This window comes from Heteronotia binoei, chromosome 2 (genome assembly GCF_032191835.1).
Source record: "Heteronotia binoei isolate CCM8104 ecotype False Entrance Well chromosome 2, APGP_CSIRO_Hbin_v1, whole genome shotgun sequence".
NCBI lineage: Eukaryota > Metazoa > Chordata > Lepidosauria > Squamata > Gekkonidae > Heteronotia > Heteronotia binoei.
The window spans coordinates 89,556,369-89,581,770 of record NC_083224.1 but is presented as its reverse complement, the minus strand read 5'-3'; the positions used below and the strand labels follow the sequence as shown (position 1 = coordinate 89,581,770).

At 42.1% G+C, this 25,402-nt stretch overlaps 1 protein-coding gene across 1 annotated transcript in view; it reads right to left on the bottom strand.

Moving 5' to 3' along the window:
* Positions 1-25,402, bottom strand: part of CACNA1S (calcium voltage-gated channel subunit alpha1 S) — a 106,696-nt gene that overhangs the window by 24,501 nt on the left and 56,793 nt on the right. The window contains 16 exon segments of the mRNA XM_060231563.1: positions 114-272; positions 3,130-3,331; positions 3,826-3,972; positions 7,459-7,511; positions 10,126-10,233; positions 10,502-10,589; positions 12,476-12,582; positions 14,181-14,240; positions 15,315-15,444; positions 17,762-17,894; positions 21,244-21,313; positions 22,483-22,576; positions 22,680-22,794; positions 24,801-24,864; positions 24,866-24,922; positions 25,192-25,399. Coding sequence (XP_060087546.1) covers positions 114-272; positions 3,130-3,331; positions 3,826-3,972; positions 7,459-7,511; positions 10,126-10,233; positions 10,502-10,589; positions 12,476-12,582; positions 14,181-14,240; positions 15,315-15,444; positions 17,762-17,894; positions 21,244-21,313; positions 22,483-22,576; positions 22,680-22,794; positions 24,801-24,864; positions 24,866-24,922; positions 25,192-25,399 — 1,795 coding nt within the window.

Here is a 25,402-nt window from a genome sequence, read left to right as displayed (position 1 = left end):
GATCAGCAACTGCTCATTAAAGGGGTCAGCTTTGCCACCCTTCTTCCACAGGAAGACTTTTCATAGGTTCATACTGCTACACCTCAGGGGGTAGGAGTTCTACTTATCCATACCTGCATGCCTAAGCAGATGGTGTTCAATGTGATCAGGAAGAACATAAGATACTCAAAGTAGGAGGAGGTCACCACATACCATATCTGGTACTGGTAGGGATTCTTGGGAATGTAACATTTCAAAGGCCGTGCTTTCAGTGCATACTGGACACACTGACGCTGCAGAGAGAGAAAAGGCAAAATGTAAAAGGTCAAGCATACAGAAATCACTCTTAGGATCTCTTCTAGTTCTTTGAGGTCCTGAGATTTACCAGCAAAGCCAAATAACTTATATGCCCTGTTCCTTCCTAAACAATTTCCCAAGTTCTTCCTGCAGTATTTATTTATTAAATTTCTAGCCTGCCCTTCTCTGCAATGCAGGACTCAGGGTGGGTTACAACAGAATATAATTTACAATAATTTAAAACAATTAAACAGTTAAAACCTGATCTACAAAATACTAAAAGGTATACAGTGACAATTAATACAATATCCAAGATGGCAGGCGCTCCCAAGAAAACTTTCAGATCAGGCAAATGACAAAAAGTAAAACAAGAATGCCAATAGTTAGTAAAAGGTGAAGTAAGGCAGGGTGGGGGAGGCCGATGTAATTTGATCTCTGCTGCCTCAACTAAAGGCCTGGCAGAACACCTCCATTTTACAAACCTTGTGGAATTGCAACAAGTCCCACAGGGCCCTGTTCTAGGGTTTCCAGCCTCCCACTGAGGATGGAGTTTCCCCTGGTTTAGGAGCCCTCCACCTGCCAGCATGGAGCTGCCCCCCAGGGGGAATCCCGCCCCCAAAGAGCTCCACTGCATATGACGTACCTGGCACAATGACGTCACTTGGAAGTGATGTTGTCACACCAGGCATGTCACACTGGGGAACACTCTAGCAATTTGGGTAAAAACTCTGTAGTGCCATAAAGTTTTTTTTATCCAAATTGCTGAAGCGTCCCCAAAATGACCTGGATCCCTACCCTGATTTCACTTGGGAGAGTGTTCCACTAGGCCAGAGTCAGAGCCAAAAAGACCCTAGATCTGGTCATGGCTATATGCAACTCCTTTGGGCTGGGGACCACCAGCAGATGTAGATCAGCAGAGTGTAAAGCTCTTTGGAAGATATATATAGGGAAAGATGGTCCTACAGATATGTTGCAACTTGGGAGAACTCAGCTAGAACAAGCACCAATCCAAAAACTGAACTGTTATCACCCTGGGACTTCTATCTGGCACCTGACTTTCTGTAACTAGTGCATTTGGAAATTGTTAGAAGGTTGAATGTTTTTTGCATTATGGTTTTGCAGTTCAATAAATAAGAGATTATTTGGAACAACAATGTCTCACTTGGATGCAAATGGGGTCCCTGCCAGTCCCCCCCTCCCCCCCCCAATTGAGCCAGGTGGGGATGGGAGTCCTGCACTCTTAATTTCCCCCAACAATTGCTGCATTGGCCAGGAAGCAGTATGTGGAGGTTAGCTAACATTGGTTTGTGTTTGCTGACTCTCCAGGAATCAAGAGAAAAGGTAAGTTTACTCTTCTTTCTGAGTTTGGGAGACTGTCGTGTTATTTAACAGTTTTGAAGAGGGACCAGGTGCACAGGGAGAGATTGAACAGTTCTGTGAAAGGTTAATAAGTGTATTATGAGGCTCTTATAAAAACAAAGTGGTGGGAGATAAGGTAAGCCCAGGAGATTCCCTGGCACTAGAGTTGCTTAAAGCCTTGTAAAAGGCAGCATTTGGGGAGTCCCGGAGAACCCCTACAAGAACCCCTACAAGAAGCCCAAACTTTGAGTGTTTGGCAATAACTTGGAGGATGCATAAATCTTTTTAAAAAGAAGCAGCTAAGTGGAGATTAAACCTTTTAAAAGAAGCTAAAATGTACTAGCTTGGTATCCCAAGGGTTCTCTTATTCTTTGATATTAGAGTAAACTCTTGAAAGCAGTGTATTGGAGATACATTGGATAAGTAAAGGCATCCAAGTTTTGCTCAAGTTTTATGTCTTGGGAAGTCCAGGGATCTGTCCCTCTTTGAAGGGCTGTCAACGTTCTGAAAGGAACTCCTAGAGAGAGGTGCTCAGACTAGGAATTTAGTAGAAAAGTATTTCAGGCTTTGTATATATTTTGTGTGGGTTATGTTTGATGCAGCTTGCTGGAGTGCATGTGCTGTGCAGATCTCCATTTTCAGGTTTGTTTGAGAACTGCATGAAAGTGACAATTCAATCAATGTGAGAAGTGGCAACTACTAATATCCATTACAAACAAGCATGCTCAGGACAGAGAATATGTGGGGGAATAAGCCTGAAGTGGAGTTTTCCCCAGGGAGAAAGATGTGAGTGATGGCATTTGGAAAAGTGGTTACATTGCCAGGAAAGGAATGCTAGAAGCATTATTTTGTATGCAGCTCTGGAAAGTATATGGAAGATTCTGATAAGGTTTGGAACAGGGAGTGATTTTGGTTTTGGAAGAAAAAAGGGGAGAGTGCCCCAATGAAATCATTCTAAAGTTAGCTGCTAGCTAGAATGTTCTAAAGAAAATATATTTGCAATTCACAAGAGAAAGAAAACTATGAGTATGGGTTTTGCAGTTTGTTTAAATTTTATCAATAGATTTAGCAAAAAGCTATTGGGAGAATGTGAAGGGCTGAAAGGTAATCTGTGGGAAAAGGTAAAAGGAAGACATATTATGAAAACAATCTCTTGGGGTAATGTTAGATTGAAAGGAAAAAAGGAAGAGACAAGCATTTGGTGTAAAATATTAATATGTACAAAATGTAAATAGTGAAAAACTTATGAGTAAGTGGGTGACCAGCTTAATGAAAAATTGGGAATCTAAAATTAATTAAAAGATGGGTGCACCTCTGTTAAAATTGCTGGTATAGTTTTATGATTCAGTTTGCTTGTTTCAAGAAATTTTGTTGAAGCTTCAGATCTGGATTACTTGAGTGGAAATCCTTGCACCTTCAGAAACATTAGTCTGCATGCAGTCTAATACCTAATTCAGGTCATGGCACCTCCACTCAGAGTCCATATTACTATACCTGGTTCTTGTTCAGTTCACAATTTTTGTACTCCGTTTCCCCTTGCTCCTGGAAGGTTACAATGACAAAGCCTACAAAGATGTTCATCATGAAAAAGGCTATGAGGATGAGATAGACGATGAAATAGATGGCGATGCCCATGCGATAGTTGTATATAGGGCCCATATCCTCACTGTGTGTATCAATGGCTTTGTACAGCAGCCTGTTGGAGATAGCATAACAACCCAGGTTAATAGGCATGGTCAAAAAATCTTTGAAGAAGTGATTTTGGAAGTCTTATACATCCTCCATTGCCATGGGTTGGTTGACAAGTGTCCTTTCTCAAAGGCTTTTCCAAAAGAGCATTTTATAGCTGAGTAAATGCATCTTCATTGTATGGATTACAGACATCTTTCTGTGGGTATGTCATATTTTCCAGTACTCACACTAGGATATATTGTGAGAACTGAGAATAATGAAATCCTTACCGATATCAATTGTAGTTCAAGCTGAAGCGATTGCCCAGATGCCTCGTGCACCCACTGATATACAGCAGCAATGTCATCACTAGTGATGCTTCCCCTCTCCCCCAGTAAGTTTGGTTGCATAGCATAGCTATGTCTGGCAGCAGTGCAAGTTTCATCTTTCCCAATAATCCTAGCAACCTACTTTTCACCTCACCCCAGCCCACCCCCTGCTGTTGGCTTCTGCACTCACTTGGGCCATCCCTCAAAGGTAGATACGGTGAAGAGAGACATCATGGCTGACAGGACATTGTCAAAATGGAATTCATTATGGGACCATATCCGTTCACGAAGGATGATCTGTGTTGAATCAGCATCAACATAATCGATGAACTGTCCCCTTGTAGAACAGAAACAACAAAACTTTTTTTAAAATTCCTGTTAGGCTGATGTTACTCATATTGAGACACTTGCTCTTGGTCTTAAAAATAGTAAAAAGTAATTTCCTCTGTTGATCTACTTATGATTAAGTAGCCAGTTTGGTGTAGTGGTTAAGTGTACAGACTCTTATCTGGAAGAACTGGGTTTGATTCCTGACTCCTCCACTTGCACCTGCTAGAATGGCCTTGGGTCAGCCATAGCTCTCACAGAAGTTGTCCTTGAAAGGGCAGCTGCTGTAAGAGCTCTCTCAGCCCCACCTACCTCACAGGATGTCTGTTGTGTGGGGGAGTGGGAGATAAAGGAGATTGTGACCGCTCTGAGATTCAGAGTACAGGGAGGGATATAAATCCAATATTAAAAAAAGTTAATTTTTAAAATGTTGTTTTGTGGCAGGGATATTACAAGAAATAGCAGCGAGAGAGCCAACGTAGTATAGTAGTTAGAATGGTGGATAAGGAGGGGAAATAATCTAACTTCTAATTTCTAATTCACACTGAGTTCATTGTGTGATCTTGCATCAGTCACATCTCTTATGGCTTAATTTATCTAACAGGGTTGTTATGAGGATAAAAAGGAGATGAGAACCAGATACTCAATGCTGAGACCTACAGAGGAAAGGTGGGATAAAAGTATGGTATTGCCATGGAATTGCCATGTCTAAAATTAGGAAAGATTTTACAAAACAGTCCTTTGAGTAATGGAAATAGGGCTTTTTTTGTAAAAGGAACTCCTTTGCAAGTTCAAGTTCAAGAACACATTTAAGACCAACAAAGTTCTATTCAAGGTATGAGCATCAGGGCTTTTTTTTTTGTAGCAGGATCTCCTTTGCATATTAGGCCACACACCACTGATATAGCCAATTCTCCAAAAGCTTACAGGGCTCTTAGTACAGGGTCTACTGTAAGCTCCAGGAGGATTGGCTACATCAGGGATGTGTGGTTTAATATGCAAAGGAGTTCCTGCTGCAAAAAAGGCCCTGAATGGAGATATTTGCATAGGAAAATTCTGGAACTTAGGTTATGAGAAATTTATAGGGAGGTCTATGCAAATATTCAAGGATAGGAAATCATATCCCTACTCAGCTGATAACAGATTCTTACAATTCACCCATCCAACTTTGTGATAACACATTTCAAGGCATTTTGGAATTTTAAAAAGTCAAATTTTATATTTTAAAAGTCTGTAATATATGTATAAAAATAATCAAAATTAATACATTTTAACTCATTATTTCTACTCAAACTACTTTGTTCCCACTTAAGATTTCGCTCTTTGTTGATTCTGCAAGACAATTTTGATTCCAAAAGACAAGGAAGGGAGTCCAACATTGACTATATAGTCTGTGCATTGAACATCTCATGACTGTCTTTTAACACAGTGATTTTGTCCAATAATATGACATCCCATAATGTAAGTAGCCAGTTCTCAATACTGGGCACTTGCTTCCAGTACTTAGCTAAGAGAGTTCTTGTGGCCACCAACATTAAATACTATTTACTATGTATTAAATACTATTTGAATTTTGGTAATGCTATCTCATGAAATCTCAACAGGCATATTAAAAGTAGGGTTGCCAGACTCCCTGGTGGAGGCAGGAGTCTCCTGCTGCCACACTGTGCCTCCCAATTGCCGATCAGGTGGCCAGTGGAGGGACTTACCAGGAGAAAGATGAAGGCCCAGGCCATGTTGCTGGTGGTGCACAGGAAATGACATCAAAATGCTAGTGATGTCCAGGTGATGTTTTGGTATTTGGGGGAAATTACCATAGAGTTTTTGCCCAAATACCAGAGGGGCCCAGCAATATCACAGCATGATGATGTCACTTCCTATGCAGCACCAGCAACATGATCTGGACTTTCCTCTTTCTGCTGGTAAGTCCCCCCTCCATCCACCACCAATTGCCAGGAGGGACCTGGCAACCCTAATTAAAAGTGACATAGGGAGTTTTACTCTTGTAATCAGGCAAATTCTTTCCACCATCGTTTTCCAGTACCCTTTAACCAGAGGGCAGTTCCACTGCAAGTGGAGCAGAGTACTAACAGATGTATTACATTTCTAACATATATTAGGAGTTCTTAAGTAGCAATTACTTATAGCTCAAACAGACAGGCAACCCTTGCCTTTAGAAGTGTGCATGATTTTTTTTCTTCTGAGCTCCAAATAAATCTTTCAAAAAGCCTTTGGATTTATTTAACTTTAACTATGACAGAAACGTGAGGACAGCTGAAAAAAGACAAATATTTTGTTAATGGTTCATTATTAGTACTACTTTACCCAACCAAGATAACTTTAGATTAGCCCACCTATGTATTTCTACGTTCTCATTCAGCAGGTCTTATATTGTTCATCAAAGGATCCTTTACTGCAGTGGCCCCCGACCTTTTTGGCACCAGGGACCGGTTTTGTGGAAGACAATTTTTCCATGGACCAGTGGGGGTGCTGGGGGTTTTGCTGCCCCAGGCCGCCCCTACACCTTGTCCCCCCATGGGGGGTCTTTAAATGAGGGGTAGGCAAAGGTCACTGCTGTGCTGCCCCTTCTGCCTGCCCAGGACCCAGGTGAATGAAAGGTAGTGCTTTGAATTGAGGCTGCACTGCCTCTTTTGCCCACCTGGGATCAGGGTGGGTGAAAGGAGCAGTGTGGTGCCTCAACCTCACTCTGCAGCCTGGTTGCTAACAGGCCATGGACTGGTACAGGTCCACGGCCTGGGGATTGGGGATCCCTGCTTTACTGTATCACCAATTTTTCATCCTAAGTAACTAGCTGGTTTTGTGGCCAATTGAGAGCTAGTTAATAATTAAAATTATCTTATGTCAATCTTCTAAGTTAAAACCAATCAATATTGACTTTGCTATGTTGATTCTATACCCAGACACTTTCCCAAAAGTTTGCAGTCTTGACAGAGTATACAGAACTGTACCATAAACTTGATGTCACTGGCATATAATAAAGCTTTGACCTTAAACTCTTGCCCTTTCAGTCCTTTCATCACTTCATCTTGCCTCACCATCAGGGTCAAAAGTTCAATATAGGCATTTTGGATTGTTACTGATGGTTTTTGTCTTGATATGTTTGCAGGACTTAGAGTGAGAAAAGGAGGTCCCACACGACTACCAGAAACATTAGAAATACCAACATCTGAGTTCTCAACACAAAATTCCAGGCACATATCTGATCTAAGTCTTTCTGGTGGCCTTGAGTCTGCCATGTGGACTATATATAATGTTGTTATCACAACCACCACTGGCAGCCCATGTGACATCACATAAGAAAAGATAAGTTCTGCTAGATGTTATAGAAGGCACAATCAGTGATTAATTTTCTGTTTAAAGTTTTCAATTGCAGCTGTAGAGTAGTGTCTAATTTGGTGCTCTTGCTCTTATTATACCATGAGTTCATAGTCCTGAACCGCAGAAGGACATATTAGGTCATCAGAGAATCACTTACCTGCATTCCTTTTCAGTTATCTTGAGTGGATCTGTGCAGCTGTAGAACTTCCCCTACATTTAATCAGAGATCAAAGAAGGACTGGTTTTAGTACTCTCATTTGTCTGACAGTCCTGAAAAATGAAAGTTTCCAGCTACTCAATGCCTAGACATTGGTTGAAGAAGAGGGAAGCAATCCATGACAGAGAGTTCATAATCTCTTCTTTTGCTACTGATATATGCCCAGAAATACATTAAGGCTGTGATCACACACACTAAATAATGTACTTTCAATTCATACGAGAGGATTACTCCTTCCGGGCTCTCCTGGCTCCAACGATCAATGGTATAGAATGTGCCGGTCTGGCGTGGGATGTGGGGGAGGGGTTGGCGATCTGGCTGGTGTACCGTTCGCCTAACGCACCGGCCAGCGCCTTACTATTCCTGATGGAGGCCATAACAGACTGGACATTGGAATACCCAAGGCTTGTGATCCTGGGTGATTTCAATGTCCATGCCTATGACGCGACCTCCAGGTGATGGACCTAGTGTCTTCCATGGCAATGCTGTCAAAACCACTAAGAAGGATTTCTTTGCGGCTAAGATTAAGAACATAAGAGAAGCCAATTTAGATCAGGCCAATGGCCCATCCAGTCCAACACTCTGTGTCACACAGTGGCCAATATATATATATATATATATATATATATAAAATCACAGTGCTCCGCCACGACCTCCCCGCCACATTGGATACAGTACAAGAACGCAAGGCTCCGTGCCTGTCTTCTGGTTCAGTTCTGGATCACTTCGACACACTTAGCTTGGGGGAAGTTGACTGAATCCTCTCCACTGTATGCCCAACAACTTGCAATTTGGACCCATGTCCCTCTTGGCTAATTAAATCCTGCCAGAGGGAACTTAGATGTCCTATACGGGACATCATAAATAGATCCCTCTCAGAGAGGCGTTTTCCAACACCTCTTAAAGAGGCAGTGGTCTGCCCTCTCCTGAAAAAGATTACATCGGATCTGGCCGAATTGGCACATTATCGACCGGTCTCAAATTTACCATTTTTGGGTAAAATCATTGAGAGGGCAGTAGCGTTACAGTTGCAGAGTTTTCTGGATGACGCTTCCATCTTAGATCCTCATCAGACTGGCTTCTGCCCAGGTCACAGAACGGAGACAGTGCTGGTCACCTTGGTGGATGATCTCCAGAGGCATCTAGATCAAGGTGGTGTGGCAGTGCTGATGTTGTTGGATCTATCAGCTGCTTTCGATACAGTTGACCATCGGCTGCTGACCCACCGCCTCGCTGATGCAGGGATTCGGGGGCTGGCCCTACAGTGGCTTTCCTCCTTCCTTGACGAATAGGAACAAAGGGTGGCAATTGGGGGAGAGCTGTCCCAGAGGCATTTACTAGATTGTGAGGTGACACAAGGGGCAGTGCTCTCTCCGATGTTATTTAACATCTACATGCGCCCCTTTGCCCAGATTGCCCGGAGATATGGGCTTGGGTGTCATCAATATGCGGATGATACCCAGCTCTATCTACTAATGGATGGTCGGCCTGACTGCGTTCCCAAAAAAATCTGGACCTAGCATTGCAAGCCGTGGCAGATTGGCTCAGGCTGAGTAGGTTGAAGCTGAATCCAACGAAGACAGAGGTCCTTTGCCTGGGTTGTGGCAGTCTAGGAAGGGAAATCCCCCTTTCAGTTTTTGATGGTGCGCCATTGAAAGTGGCACACAACATCAAGAGCTTGGGGGTTCTACTGGAGCCTTCCTTGTCAATGGAGGCCCAGATAGCAGCCACTGCCAAATCCGCTTTTTTCCATCTTCGGTGGGCAAGGAAGTTGGCCCCTTTCATAGAGCCATCACGACTTGGCAACAGTGATCCACACAACGGTCACCTCAAGATTGGATTACTGTAATGCCTTCTCATTTGTCAGATCCGGCCCTCATAACAAATGAGTTCAACATCCCTGCACTAGAACTATGTGAAACAAGCAAGATGGAGCTCACTACTAGTTAGCCAGGATATTTATTATTTTCCTTCCATGTAACCCTTTCACAAGTAAAGATTTTTTCTTTTAAACTGTGCTGTGTCAGTTTTATTCTGCTACTCTGCTAAAGAATCCAACAATTTTCCTGTCCTAAATTTGGGTGATAACTGTTGGAAAGCTTTAGACCACCAACTGAGTAACACTGGACAATTTGTAGATGTCTGGTGGTCCATTGATAGAATAGACAGTTGGGCAGGGTTTTTGCAAGGTATAGTTGTCTCTTTGAGTGTAAGGAACATTCTCCTGAGAGGTTCTGACGTTCTCTTATGCCATTCCTAATGTATTCTGCTCTAAGGATTCTTTACATGATCAGGTGTTAACCCTCTTAGTGAATTCTTGAGATATTTGTTTCATCTCAGAATTTCATACATAATAGCAAGGTCATTACCCTGAATATGCAAATTTTTATGGATGACATAGATAACACAGTGATCTGAGGAGTGACCAGATCAAAGGCTAACATGCTTTGGGATTCCAAATGCAAGGAATATTCGTCCAGGACAGAAACTCTGAACCAATGCTCTATGAAGCAACGTCACCTATCCCTAACCAAATAAACAAGCCCTAAACCTACAGATTTGGGGAACAGGACAGGGTCTGCAGTTTATCTAAGAAAAAACTTTTACCTTGAACAGCTGTACCCCAATGCAGGCAAACATGAACTGCAGTAACGCGGAGACTAGTACAATGTTGCCAATGGTCTTGATGGCCACAAAAACACACTGGACTACATGCTAGAGAGGGAGGGAGGGAGAGAGAAAGAGAGAGATTGGCTGGATTTGATTTGGCCATCATGTGATGTGGTTTTCCAGATACTAAGATATTACAATGCCTGATAGCCACAATCCAGCAAATTCTAAGTAGAAACAGCTTTGCCTAGTTCACTGATAAACTTAAAAGTACTTTATTAATTCAGAGGTGGGAAGTCATCACATGTTCTCCCTGACATGTCCTGTTTTGGGGCTAATGAGCACTAAGCAGTATTCCAGTTACCCTGCTCACCTTTAGGCCCTTTGCTCTATTAATGGCTCTCAGTGGTCGTAGTACTCTGAGAACCCTTAGGATTTTCACAACTGAGATGGCACTGGATCTGTTGCAGGAAATGGGAAAGACATTTCAATAAATACAGACATTTATGCTCAGTATACACAGTCTCAGTCCTTTCCATTAGCATAGCATCTTTAGAATGTTTCTAGCAGTATAGTGAGGCAGTTTGTGGATGGGAATACTGTAACCTTGCCATTGGGTGGCTTGAAAAAACTCTTCAGAAGGACACAATCACTTCCACTGTCCTGGCAGATTCATTTGATATGGAATTATTACACAGAATTTCCCTCAAATTATGTTGGAAGCAGGCCGTAGCCATGGTGGAGCATCTCATGGCCATGCCCCCCAACTTTACAGCCATGCCCTACAACTTTCTAATTTGGGATCAGGACTATGGTTTGGGGTGGTCACCCAGAAGCCCCTCCAGCATTGCTGTTTGGAGAGCCACCCTGCAGCAGCACCAGAGCCAGCAATGAGGCAGTGGGAGGAGCATTGTGAGGAAACCTACCCAAAGGCTGGCTGGAGCTCATGTTCAAAGCTTGGACCTGGCACACAGTTCCCTTCAGGTACAGTCTGTAGCTACAAGTATCCCCACACCAGTGCTGGGTGGCAATGCACAGTTGTGTGTTCCCTGAGTAAGCTAGCCCAGTGCCTCCTGCCAACTGCAATGCCAAGGCAGAGTTGCTCTCAAGTGAGTGAGGCTTTTCTTTTTCCTCTGTATAGGAATGGCAGCAACCACAAATAACTTAAGAACAGCCCATGTGCTTATCTCATTGCAGCCACTGCCACTGGGCTTTGCTTCCTGGGCTTCAGGCACCCACCTGGGGCCATGCACAGCCAAACCAGGGGTGGTGGAGGAGTTTGGCTCTTGTGCCCAGCCTCACCTCTCTACCACTGGGCAGCGCAGGTCAGTCAGGGGCTCTGGGTGAGCCAAGGGAGGGCTGGGGTAAGGGGGTGGGGGTATCAGGTGCTGGCAGGTCCTTAGCCTGTCTCCCCCATGCCGTGAACCATCAATAATTACATTAAAGGTAATTTCATTAACTTTGGCTTTGGCTTAATCAGCCACTGCCCACTAAGGAATTTAAATGCCCCCCAACCAAAAAATTCCTGGCTATGGGATTGGTTGGAAGGCAGTGATAATTACTACCTAAATTGCTGCCAAACTGAACATACACCAGAAGCCTGAAACCAGGTATCAAAACTCCAATCCCTAATCCACCATCAATAAATAAAAGAAAGTAAGACCCCATATGAAGGAACATTTGTGGTTAATGAGAGGAGGAAGAAGGCAGGCCAAGGGATAATGATACCTAATCAGGTAGCAGGATTAAATTGTAGAAGCTGATTGTACCTCTAATTTCCATCCTGATGTGGAAGTGAGAAAGGAATTACTTTTACTCAGGGCTTTTTTTAGCAGGAACGCGCAGGAATGCAGTTCCAGCTGGCTTGGTGTCAGGATGTGTGGCCTATTATGAAATTACTTCCTGTTGGGCTTTGTCTACAAAAAGCCTTCTGTGAAATAATGGTGATGTCACGGTATGGCCTAATATACAAATGAGTTTCTTCATTTTTATTGCTGAAATTACTCTTCATTTTAATTATGGAAATTACTGTCTACTACTTTTCAAAATTCAGTTTATTCCCCCTCATCAAGGGTCTAAGGTGCAATCATCTTCCCCGCATAACATCTTTCTAAGTTTCTTCAGAAATACATATATCTTTATTATCTTTCATATTATTCCCTACTCTGTAGTAGCACACAACTATTCTTCGTCTAATTATATTCCACAGGCCTATAGTTTCTGTCAAAGACATATGGTTGGTTTAATTTCAACTCCCCCTCCCAAAGCATTAGTACAGCTGGCTAAGGGTCAGCAAGAAATAATGCAATGGTCCTCTAGAAAAGCAGTCCCTCTGTTGCAGGCTTACTGAATTCCCATGGAGATGAGGGAGACAGCTACCACAAGCAAGTCCAGGATGTTGAAGTAGTTGCGGCAGAAGGAGCCCTTATGAAGGAAAGCACCATAAGTAGTCATCTGTGAGGAGCAAGAAGAGCTGGTTAGCTTTCAGGAGATCCAGTTCCAGGTGTCTGTTGGTGTATGAGGATGCTTCTTTCAGTAGCCATATACACAAGATCATTTGGACATGTTAAACCATTGGTTGATATACCAAAATGGTGGTTGCCTGAGAATGACCGTATGTGCTAGATAACAGGCAAGTCTGAATTTGGGATAATTGGTTCTCTGTGTTTGTCAACATTCAGAGGAGTGATTCAGCACAAACAAAAGGCACGCTATGAATACAGTAATGCTTGGACTGGCATTCTAAAATGGCTACATGAATTGTCCTTATGACTCTCTCACTGTGAGGGTATTTATAAGGGTATTTCATAAGGGTGGTTTTTTTTTCTCTGTATCTGTCACAAATATGTGTGCAGGTGCCTTTGTATGAATACATGAGTGATTTGCAAGATTATCTATCCAAATTTGTGTCTCCTTTCCTGGCTATCTCAGTTTGTACACTGGTGTTTTTAAACCTACAATAGTTAAATTAAGTGAAGGACACTGAATACTTTATGGGGTTTACTACCTTTTCAGAAACAGTGGGTAAGTAAACAGACAGCCACTTTACCATGGATGCCATTATTAAGTCTTCCCTATGGCAGTTCTAATTTTGTGAAAATTAACCAGCCAGTAAGCTTTACCAGAGTTATGAAACTAATACTGCTATGCTTTCATTTGGAAATCCAGGGTAACATTCACTTCACCATGTGAGTGAAGTTCACAGATCATCAGGTCTGTAGCAGAGATGGACAGGGGAAGTTTTAAAGCCATCTGTTTCCACTCTGAGAGTGAAGGGGATATGTGGCTCATTTAACTTATTGTTAGAAGAGCTCTGCAGCACAGCAGAGTCAACGGTACAGTACATGTTAAAATAACTCATGCACATCTGATTAAGACTGAAATGACATATGCATTGCAAGGCAGATAGGCTGGGGATGTAATTGCAATTGTAAATGAACCTTCCTACATGACCATAAATTATTTCCCAAGTGGAACATCATTTAGAACTGCCTGTTTTTAACATGTGCACACTAACAGCAGAAGCGGCATGTATGAACAGAGCAAGCTTAATGGGCAATAATGAGCAGCACAGCAAGTGCCAGTGCCAAAGCTAGTAGCTGGTGGCAGAAAACACTATAATTCCTTGTCTCCAGCAACACAGAATAGAAATCTTCACTTTCCCAGTCCTACCTCTCAACATCTTCTGGGGTTCCACACATCAACCAGGAGGGAATTCTCTTGTACTGCTACCCCATTCAATAACTTTTTTCCATTCAGATATTAGCCTCAAATTTGATCAGAGGCCACTGAAGAATAAGGTATAGTGAGGAAAGCCCTACACTCACATCACATATTGGGCTGTTGTTTAAAGAGGGAGCCCACACCAACACCATCTGCTAAACAGACAGGTGCAGGGGCTGGCCCAGTGTTAGCTCTGGATGCTCAAAGAATGAGGGGACCCAAAATCCCTTGATCTAATTCAAACCCTGGCAGATGCACATCCAGCCCTGTTAAAAATCATTTAAATTAGCATGACCTTTATGTAAGAATTTAAGCCCTAAGTAACTTACCTTTAGAACGATTTCAACTGTAAACACAGAAGTGAAGACATAGTCAAAATATTCTAGCACCTGGAAACAATTCCCCCAAGAAAGAGGGAATTAATTTTGTAAATACAGTTCTCTCAAAAACATTACATTTTTTAATTCAGTATTTATGTTTTGTATGCATGACACTCAAGAAAAGAAACTAAATACATATTTCTTTATAGTTCAACTGAAACTTCCAATTATTCACATTGTGAAGTCTCCACATATCTCCAGCCACTTTGGCACTATAAACTTCTATGGAAAGTACTCTGCAGAATGATTATGTAAATGTTTTAAGTTACCCTAGGACATTGAGGTATAGGAATTACTTCATAAAGGCATGATTAAATTAAACTGTCATTATTTTTCTGCACATTATTTTAATTTCTGACTACATTTTCCCAATGCATTAATTATTACAGCCCCATAGTATTTCTCACTGAGATTTGAGAAGATCTAAGGTGCCTTTGGGGCAGGGCTTTTCTTGGTGATGTCACCAATGAAGCAGAACAACTTCTCTAAGAACTATCCAGTAACTTTTAATTGTGCTTTAAGAATGTACTTCAACTTTATTCAGTTTTCAAAGTGGAATTTTTTCATGCTGGTTGAGTACTGTTACCTTCTGTTTATTTTATGGCTACTGCATGTTAGCTATGCTTTTAGAAAAGGCAAATGGCTTATTTAGTAATTAAAATCAGGCCTTTTTTGAGCAGGAATGCACAGGAACACAGTTCTGGCTGGCTTGGCGGCAGTTCCAGTTGGCTTGGTGTCAGGGTGTGTAGCCTAATATGCAAATGAGTTCCTGTTGGACTTTTTCTACCAAAAAAGCCCTGATTAAAATAGAACACAATTCAGAATATTTTTAAAACGAATAGTAGCGTGTAATTTTAATGAGTTTATTGGAGGCATTATGTTTCTTGTTCATGTTTGTCTCAAACCAGTTCCTTATAACCATCTGCAGCCCTTTGTCATTGCCTTTGATAAGTTATCCAAATTAATTTCAAACAGTATATATCTAATAAAAGGAAACAGAAGGAGATTTCCTGTGATTCAGTATCAATTATCTGCTATCACCATGCCACACACTGAGGCACAGTCACTGCTCTCTCTGGTCACCTGATTCCTGAAGGACTCAGCTCGGATGGGATCCTCAGCTGCCAATGAAATGCTACTCAGCAGGATGAAGAGGAGGATGAAGTTGGTGAACCAGGTGGCATTGACAATTCGGTGGCACAGTACTCGAATTCTGAAGAGAACAGAGGAGGGAGAAGAATAGAGGCCGGCTGGCTAAAAAGCTACTTAAGCAAAACTGGAGAGTAATTAGGGTATTAGAACGGGTCTTAACTGAGAGTAACTGATTAAGTTTTTTGCAAACTGTTTCTAAGCAGGAATTAAAAAAGCATTTATTTTCTACTGGTACCAAGTTGGTTATGCATTAGTTTTTACATTTGTAGCTAGCTCTTCTTCCGGATCATTTGTAGTTGTGGATATGGGTCTCCCATTCATGTGTTGGCCCAATTTGAAGCAATATTCCTATGAGTTATTGAATTACTGTTTCTGTTTCACTGTTGTAGTGCAAATCTTGGACCCTGTTTGGATAAGTCTGAATACAGAGAATAGTCTGAAGCTGCAATCACACACACTAAATAATGCGCTTTCAATCCACTTTCAATGTACTTTCCAACTGGATTTTGCCAGGTGGAAAGTGCACTGAAAGTGGATTGAAAGTGCATTATTTAGTGTGTGTGATTGTAGCCTGAAGGTACTAACTGGGATTCCACCTCTGAATGAAGCAGGCCTGGTCAGGTATAAATCTGTGTTTGATGGTAATTGATACCCCCAAGGCCTTCATACCTGGGGACTCCCATTCCTGTCATGGCTTGTGCCTTCTTTTTTGTGTACACACGTACATCTCAGTATGGGCCTATAAATGATAGATGGATCTTGAATTAAGGTGACATCAAAAGGCAGTGGGTTATGCTAAGGCAGAACAGAAAGCAGGGCAGCTCCTGTATCAGTCATGCAAATACCCACCTAAGAGGCATTCAATCAAGGGCCATTTCCCCTAATCAGGCCCTCTTCCCAGATAATCTCAGCCTAACAAATGACCTAGATCAAAACAATTAACAATGGGCCAATTTCAGCAATTTCCTAGCTATCCCAACAACCAGACAGGAAGATCCCTGCCCTTCCCCAATCATGACAAGTACCTGGCTATAGATACTTACCTATCTAACTTCCAAATATTCTCAAGGGAACACTTTTGATGCTCTCAAGACACAAGGGGAACACCTCCACAATCAGGGCCGGTGCATGGGGTTTTGCCACCTGAGGCAGAACCCCGACGCCCCCCCCCCCCAATAATTATTGTGCACGGCATGATGTTTCTGCTTGCTGAAGGGCCGGAAGATTTCTCCAATCCCTTAGAATGCTGAAACAAGGCGGCACTTTCAGATTGAAAGTTAAGCTCCGCATTGTTTCTGCTTGCTGAGGGGTCAAAAGATTTCTCCAACCCCTCAGCAAGCAGAAACAAGGTGGCATTTTCAGTCCCGGGTGCTTGAGAGTGCCTGGGACTGAAAGTTAAGCCCCGCGTTGTTTCTGCTTGCTGAAGGGTCAGAAGATTTCTCCGACCCCTCAGCAAGAAGAAACAAGGCAGTCCCGGGTGCTCAAGAGCGCCTGGAATTGAAAGTTAAGCCCCTCATTGTTTCTGCTTGCTGAGGGGCTGGAAGATTTCTCTGGCTCCTCAGGAAGCAGAAACAATGTGCCCCACCAAGGGCGGTGCCCGAGGCAGCTGCTGAATGTTGCCTAATGGACGCACTGGCTCTTTCCGCAATAAAGACAAAGGGCTTCCTTTCAGGCTGGCTCATCTTCACATGATTGCCTTTCTATTTATCCTGCATTCTGATGCCAGCACTCATTTCCCTCTTTATTCCAGGCACAAAGGTATAAAGAGCCCCAACTTTTGTAGCCAGTTTGTAAATAATTTTGTTATCCCATTCTCTCAGTTGACCTCTCACTCCTCTGTTCCATAGACCTCTCTCCATGTCTTCTTTCCCTGACTGGTCTGTCTCATCCACTGGCATTGCTTCATCACAGCTTGAGACAACCTCCCTTTGTCTTCAAGGGCAGAATTGTATGTCTTGTTTCCCCCCTTTTAATTTTTTCCTCCCAATGGGTAGGAAATTTTCTAGGGAAAGGTTTTGGTGTATCATTTACCACATTGTTTTTTCATTTTTGTAATTTTCATAGCAGTTTTTCTACTTGGATAGATTAATTTGGTCTCTTTTCTGTTTATAAAATAAATACCCCTTCTGTTTAGGAGTCTCTTCCCCTTATTATTTTTATTATTGATCTGGATCTTGGCATACACAGACTAGATCTCAAGTATAGTAAAATACAAAACATACACGTTTGCTCCATGAAGGGATGCCTTTGCCATGTTATAGCCCTGATACATGTGGACTGATCTGGGTAACAAAAAATTCCATGTCAGATCTCCACAGGGGCTACTTTTTTACCAAAGGCTAACAGCCATGGCAGAGAGATAAAGGAAGAGGGCATACTTGTTGGTTGGGCTAAAGATGAAGAATGCACTGGCTTCTGGCATGGGCACAGCTTTCTCCTTCAACTGCAGTTCTGCTAGAGGACGTGGCCGAGGACTCAGTGGGATTTCAGGCTCATCTTCTTCATCATCACCTGCAGGGTACACAGCTAATCACCAAAAAGCTAGTTTGTTGCACAAAATTATGTTCTGGACCTGATAAACTCCAAAGTTCCTAGAAGACAAACTTCGGGGGAAGCACTAATGGCTCAATAGTTCTATGTTTAATGTTCAAAAACACCTCTGTGTTGCTTCTTAAGTTCTAGCACAGGCAACTTGCTCACATACCCTGGCTTGCTGACCTCAACATCTGCCATTTCTTTTATTCAATATTTGTACTGTAATTTGACCTTTGCCTATGTACTAGTAACGTTAAGCACAATCCTTTGCTTTATCAGTGTTCCTTCTCCCACATGGAGAGACCCTTAATATGTACATAGATCCAGGTGGGCAGCTGTGTTGGTCTGAAGCAGCAGAACAAAGTTGGAAGACCAACTTTGACCAACAAAGTTTTATTCCAAGGTATGGACAACACACTTCCTCAGATACATGGAAAAAGAAGTTAACACTTTATACATAAAGGCAGAAGATGAACAGCAGATTAGCATATAACGTACTGAAGATGTTTTAACAAATGCAAGGTTGAAGTGTTCTACTGAGGAGCATGAAGCTGTGCACTTCTCTCCAGTCCAGTCTTGGATTGGACATTTTTACTATATGGCATACCATACAACTATTCTGGCAAATGCTTCTTAGTAATACATGAGCCTTACAGCAGCATGTGTAGTGCTGACAGGACTAAACCTCTTACACCAAAGGATAAATGGACACAAATCTGACAACAAGAATCTCAAGACTGAGAAATTTGTCAGAGAACATTTCAACCTTCCAGGACCTCAAAGTAGCTATTTTATTGCAAAGGAACTTCAGGAACAGACTGGAAAGGGCAATTGCTGAATTACAAGTTATTACAACACTAGGAACACATACACCCCCGAATTAACAGGGATATTAAATTCTTATTTCACTACATATGCTAAACTCATTAAGTTCTTATATATTCTCACCAAAAAGAACTATACATCCTCTTTATTTTAGTGTGTTTCTTATTTGGAATAGTATATTGGAATAGTGATTGCTATGTAATACGATGAATATTGGAATGTATTTCTCTGATCTGGTGATGGAGGAGACATAACACTGTACAACCATTCACCCACCTCAAAGAAAAGGATGCGGTTAGCTAACTCTCTGCCTGAGATGAGACAAATGGAGCATAACAAAGGAGTGTCAGTTAATTACTCTTAGGATTCCACAATTAAGAAGGATACATTTATACATCAGTCTTCTATTTTGACATATTTATTTGCTTCACTTAGGCGTCCCAAATCTCCCGCCCTGGCGGGAGAACACTGGATTTTGAGCCTCCTCCCCCGGTATGCAAATATTCGGAAGCGGGAGGGGGGACGATGCTTCCCCCTCACAGCGTCGGGCCGCTGCCGCCGCAGCAACACCAGCGCAGCGCCGCCACCACAAGCGCTGCTGGCCCAGGCCCATCACCGCGGCTGCGGCCCGAGCTACAGGCTGCCAGTGCCTGAGGAGAGCGGCAGAGGGTCTCCTCTCCCCCCCCCCCTTTGATCCTGCCTTCTGGGAGGGACTTGCGAGATTTTTTTTTACAATAAATACCAATTGCCCTTCCTTCCGAGGAGCGGCTGTAGCTGGGAAGGAGCGATCAGGAAAGTCAAAGGGAGGAAAGGTAAAACAGAAAAACAACAACCCCATGCAAGCCCCCCCCCCCCCCCCCGTCTGAGGCTGCCAATTACAGGCCGTTTTCCAACTCGACCCCGAAGAAAAGCTAAAACCGGCATGAGGAAGCCCGCGCCTGCCTGCACTCTTTGCTTTCTTCCTGAGTGAGAAGGAAGCCGTCCACTTTCTTAACGCTTGCAAGGTCCGGGTAAAGTTAGAGAGTCCAGCGGCTCCTTTAAGACCAGCAAAGTGCTATTCAAGGTATGAGCTTTCGTGTGCACGGCACGCACACCTCAAATACGCAAGGTCTGGGTAAATAATTTTAAAAGCACATTATGCGGTGGAAAAAAAGGCCAGCAAGGCATCGCAACCAGCCAGGCAAGACTGCCTCCCTAGCGAGAGAGAGCATGTGACTTACCAGACTGGGGAGGAAACTGACTGCTGGGCATTCATTATTCCCTATGGAAACCGATTCCCAAAGGGAATAATGGAGAATTGATCAGCGGGTATCTGGTACTCTGGGGGGGGGGCTGTTTTTTGAGGTAGAGGCACCAGATTTTCAGCATAGCATCCGATGCCTCTCCTCAAAAGACCCTCCAAGATTCAAAAAGATCTGACCGCGGAGTCCAATGCTATGAGCCCCCAAATAAGGTGCCCCTATCTTTTATTAATTCCAAGGAGGGAAGGCATTGAAAAGGTGTGTGGTCCTTTTCAATGTGATGGACAGAACTTCCTTTGGAGTTCAATTATGCTTGTCACAACCTTGCTCCTGGCTCCACCCCAATGTCTCCTGGCTCCACCCCCAAACTCTCCTGGCTCCACCCCCAAAGTCCCCAGATATTTCTTGAATTGGACTTGGCAACCCTAGCTTCACTGTGTTTTCTCCGTAATTAAATCTAAACAAATGGTGACCATATAAACTTAGCTTGTTATTCCTGTTTAGTCTTTGCAACTGTTAAAACATCTTCATTATGTTATATTCTAATCTGCTATCTACCCTCTTCCTATATATGAACTGTTAACTTCCATTTCCATATATTTGAGGAACTGTTCATGCATACAAAAGCTCATACCTTGAATAAACCTTTGTTGGTCTTAAAGGTGTCACAGGACACAAACTTTGTTCCTTAACATGTACAGTTGATGATTTCATTCATAAAGTATAGCTACTAGGGCAGTCTATTTTAGATGAATTGATGTGGGTCAGAAGAAGTACAGATGGATATTTGTTTCTTCTCAAGCTTCTGGTAAGTGGCAGTGCCTTTGCAACAGGCAGCTTCACTCGCTACATAAACTACAATTTGTTTTTCCTCCACATGAGTGTAACAGAGCCAACTACTGTTTGTCTTTGGCAGACTCATAGCAAGGAGTAGGGCAGAGATGACAAGCTGCTGATTCTGAGGTTCCACATTTTTTCAGCTGAATGCGCACCTAAAGAATGGGAACAGCTCCCACCATTTTCAGAATCTAAAGGAGGTTTTTGGTATTCTTTTTGTTGACTCTACCCCTGCCAGTGCTACATGCCAGGAGACAAAAGGGGTCTACCCAAAACAGCTGTGCAGCATGTGGCAGCATAGTTATGTGAGACATGATCTCACCTCACATACCATCATAATATGATGTAGGTTATTTCTATTTATAATTCAGTCTTCAGTGTTTGTGTGTCAGGATGCACAAATGGAGCTGAACCATTCTTACCTGGGAAGTCTGCAGAGGGATAGGGGTCCTTTATCTCATTGACATTGGACTCAAACTCATCTACTTTCAACTGAAGAAAGAAAAACAGAGGGAAAAGTGAATGTTCTTTCTCCATTGTTCTGTACCAACATTACAGCTGGGCAGTAGTGTAAGGACACCACATAATCACACCTTTTCTGCATGAAAAGCACTTATGTATGGGTTAACACATAGGTTATGGCATGTGATAATTGTGTATTAGAACTTAAGAAGAGACCTGCTAAATCAAACCAATGGTCCATCAAATCCAGTATTCTGTTTCATATAGTTGTCAGCCAGTTGCCCCAGAGGGCCAACAAAAAAGGTAAATGGCCTTGCTCAGCTAATCTCTAAAAAAATGCTGCATCATTATCTACTCAGTAACTCTCTGATCAATATTTGCTTTATATATTTATATATTTGTAGTGTCTTGCTTCATGTCCATCTTATATTCTGTTTTGGGGTTTAATTTTATCCTTTCTTTGAAATTCAGTATTAATTTTAACAATGTTTAATAATAAAGTTTATTGTGGAGTCCTTCTAAAATTTGATCTAATATAAAATTACATTTTTATAGATCCCCTTGACACAGCTTTTATAGCAAAATGCATAGAGGCTTTGTATAATAATAAAGCTGTTACATAGCATCTTTTTTTCCTTATATGGCTATTTGGTCACCATGGCTAGTAGCCATTGATTTATTCTCCATGAATCTACATATTGCACTGTGTAGGACTATTCTGGGAAGCCACAGTCAACTGTGAAATAAATATGCACATACAACCATTTCACTACATTCTGTTCCCAAATGTATTTGCTTTGGTGCAGAATATGTGCATCATGTGAAGTGGCCCTTAGATGGCTCTGTTGTGTGAGTGATGTGGTTTTATGCATCAATGAAAACCTATGCTTTGTTTAATCAACATTTTTGTTTTTTATTTCAAATATGGGGCTTGTTTCATCCCATTTCCATTGAACCCAGATACTTCCCAAAAGGCCAACATAATTTCAAAGTAGGTTGAATCAGGTCTCTTGGGACAAGATGATGTTTGAACTCATAAATTTAGACACTGAAGATCTTGTGGCAATTTGGAACAATTTTAAAAATGATCTAGAATCTCAAAGGCAGTCTGAATGCTTGTTCCTATGAGGCTTCTTTAGGGCACTGGAAATCATTGGGGTAGATAGCTATGGGACTCATAGATGGCATTCTTGGCTGACCTTAGCTGTGGTAGGGATTCCTTCTCCCTTGGCTTTCTGTTCCAGCTTCTTAGCCAGCAACTGTTTTTCCTCATCTGATTTCTCAGGGTAACCTCTAGAGAGAAGAGCCAAGAGGAGAGGGGGAGTGAAGCCAAGATCTTGGATCTCACGAAGCCCCAAGGTAATCATTGTTGTGCCCAGCAAAAGAAAGAACTGACCTGGCCATTTTCTTTCTTTTTTTCTCTTCATCTTTGGCCTTCTGAGCAGAAGTTAAAGTTTCAGCTTCAGCAAGGTTATCCACAGCAATGGCCAAGAAGACATTGAGCAAAATATCTGGTATGAGGAGAGAAAGGCTAAGGAATTTTACAGTATGTTTAGACAAAGTAGAACAAAGGAGTCAAGAGTCTGACATTTCTGTAAGGACTCTGTCCTGACACTGGGAGGGATCTCAACTTCAGCATGCCACATTATTCAATTTGGCACATTAGAACAAACCCACAAATGCAGGGCAGAGTATCAGGAGTCTGGCAAAGGTAGGTTATCTTTTCACAGTTCCAAAAATCAGAATCCAGACGTGGATATTCTACAACCTGCACAGGTCCCCCAACCTTCCCTGCCCACTTGCAGTGTGAATAGGTCTCAAGGCAAGGGACTTGCTTGGATTGATGGCCCCAGTGCAAATGGACTGTGGAAATGAGAAAAAACACTAGATGTACATATCAGCTGTGTACATATGCTTTAGGCTGCACAAAGGAGAATGGTATTCTGTAACTGAGATTAAACTACCTGCATATTTCTAGCTTCTTGTCATAAGGAAATGAAGTTTCTGAGTTCTGATGTGTGGTCACACTCACAGAATAGCAGACAATCCATAAAAAGGCCAACTGTACAGCCAGCATGGGTTGTTGCACTGTGATGATAGACAATCCATTCTCATTACAGCCAAACTCTCTTGATTCTCCATTGTGATGACACTATCTTGACATAACAGATCTGATCTGATGCAAACAAATCAAAAAAAGGAAGTCAAATCTTTTTTCAATTACTGTTTTACACCAACCTTAATTTATCATTTCCTTCATGGTTTATTGCTCTGAGTGAAACATGATTTTAGGTGTCACTGATGAGGTATGAGAAAGAGAGCAGAGATGAAAGGAAAAACATTTAGCCAGTCAGCAAGTGAAATCTGTACAGGCCAAAGATAAAGGTGCTTCTAAAACATGATCACATGTGGGTGGGATCTTCCTTCTCCTGACCTTACTAAATGGCAAAATTATTTGAAATGAATGAACATACTATATAGCTAAGTCTAATGATGTGGAATCTACTTACTATCCATCTTGGCCCTCTATTTGAACATTCTGCCCCTCCACCTGTGACAGTCTGGATTACTAATCTAAATAATGAACAATCTTATTTGCATAGACAGAAGAAAAAATATCCTTCTAGGCAGGCCTCATTTTGGGCAAGAGCTTACAGGAGTGGAGCTCTGGAACCCCTAAATTTTATTGCACTTTCTTTCTTACACCCCACTCCCCCCCAAAAAAACCTTGCTTCTGGGCTCCATTGTTCAACCCCCTGTGAGAATTTTGCTGAACTCTACAATCTGACAAACTTTCTAATATTTCCCCCCACAAAAATGGGAAAAACAACCAAAACACATAAAGCAGACAGACGGAAATCTTCATCAAGCCACTGTGACCACATAGGAGAAAGTCATTTAAAAAGTATGATGGGGAAGTAGGTTTTATTATAACAATTATAATTCAAGAAGCATCTTAAGGTAGATGCTGAGCTGATATAATTTAGTACATCTTCCAGTGATGTCAGGGGTGTGTGGCATATATAATAATAATAATTATAATAATAATGAATTATTTATTAACATAAATAAAATATGCAAATGAGTTATGCAAATGAGTTGTGCTAATGAGCTCCGGCATCTCTTTTTCTACAAAATGACCCCTGCTTCTAGGAATACCTATTGTTCTCCTGGTCATATTAGTGACCAAACTTTTATATTGAGATAAATTCATCTCTACAAATTCAAATATATTTCTCCAATACATACATATTTTCCTCCCCCCCCCCCCCACTCTTATTCATGACCTCCGCCGGTACTTAAAACAAATTAAAAGCATATTAAAGGTAAATTCACACACTCCTGGTCATATTAGTGACCTGTTCATAGTTTGAGGCAAGACAATCCATCTTTCCTGGTTGATTAAGATACTGAGCTAGCAATGAACCTTAAAATAACCAATGACCAACTGAATATAACCAATGACCAATTGTCAGATGAGGCCAATAACTAAGCAAACAGGTTAAAGAAAGGATACAGTTCCCACAAACAAAGAGAATTATGAAATAAATGCAGACCAGCATGCCAGGGTATGATGGACCCTCCATAGGCCATGATTCCATTGTACATTATAGAAGTCCAGTCTTCCCCAGTCAGGACCTCAGTAGAGGAAAGAAATTTTTGTAAATAGCAGGACACCCTAGCACAGCCATTGCAGTAAGACTTCAAACCCAGAAGAGGACCTGGGAGGCAGAATTCCTCCCCACCCACCCACCCCTGGACTTTTAGGACCAAGAAAGCATCAGAAGTCAGAAAATGCTTCAGGAGTTATGATTCTGTTTTTCTACTAATCACTGTCATATTCCTAGAGCTTAGTACAGAACACAAAAGTTTTGGCCACCAGAACCCTGCCCTTATCTAGATAGTACCTGGAAGACACTGATGAGAGCCTGAGGAAAGTTATCAAAGGTGCTACGTCGTATCTCTGCATCATCAAAGTCAAACCTGCCTCCAAAAAGCTGCATCCCTAAAAGGGCAAAGATGACCATGAACAGGAAGAGGAGGGTGAGCAGGGAGGCGATGGAACGCACTGAATTCAGCAAAGATGCCACCAAGTTGTTCAAAGAGGTCCAATATCTA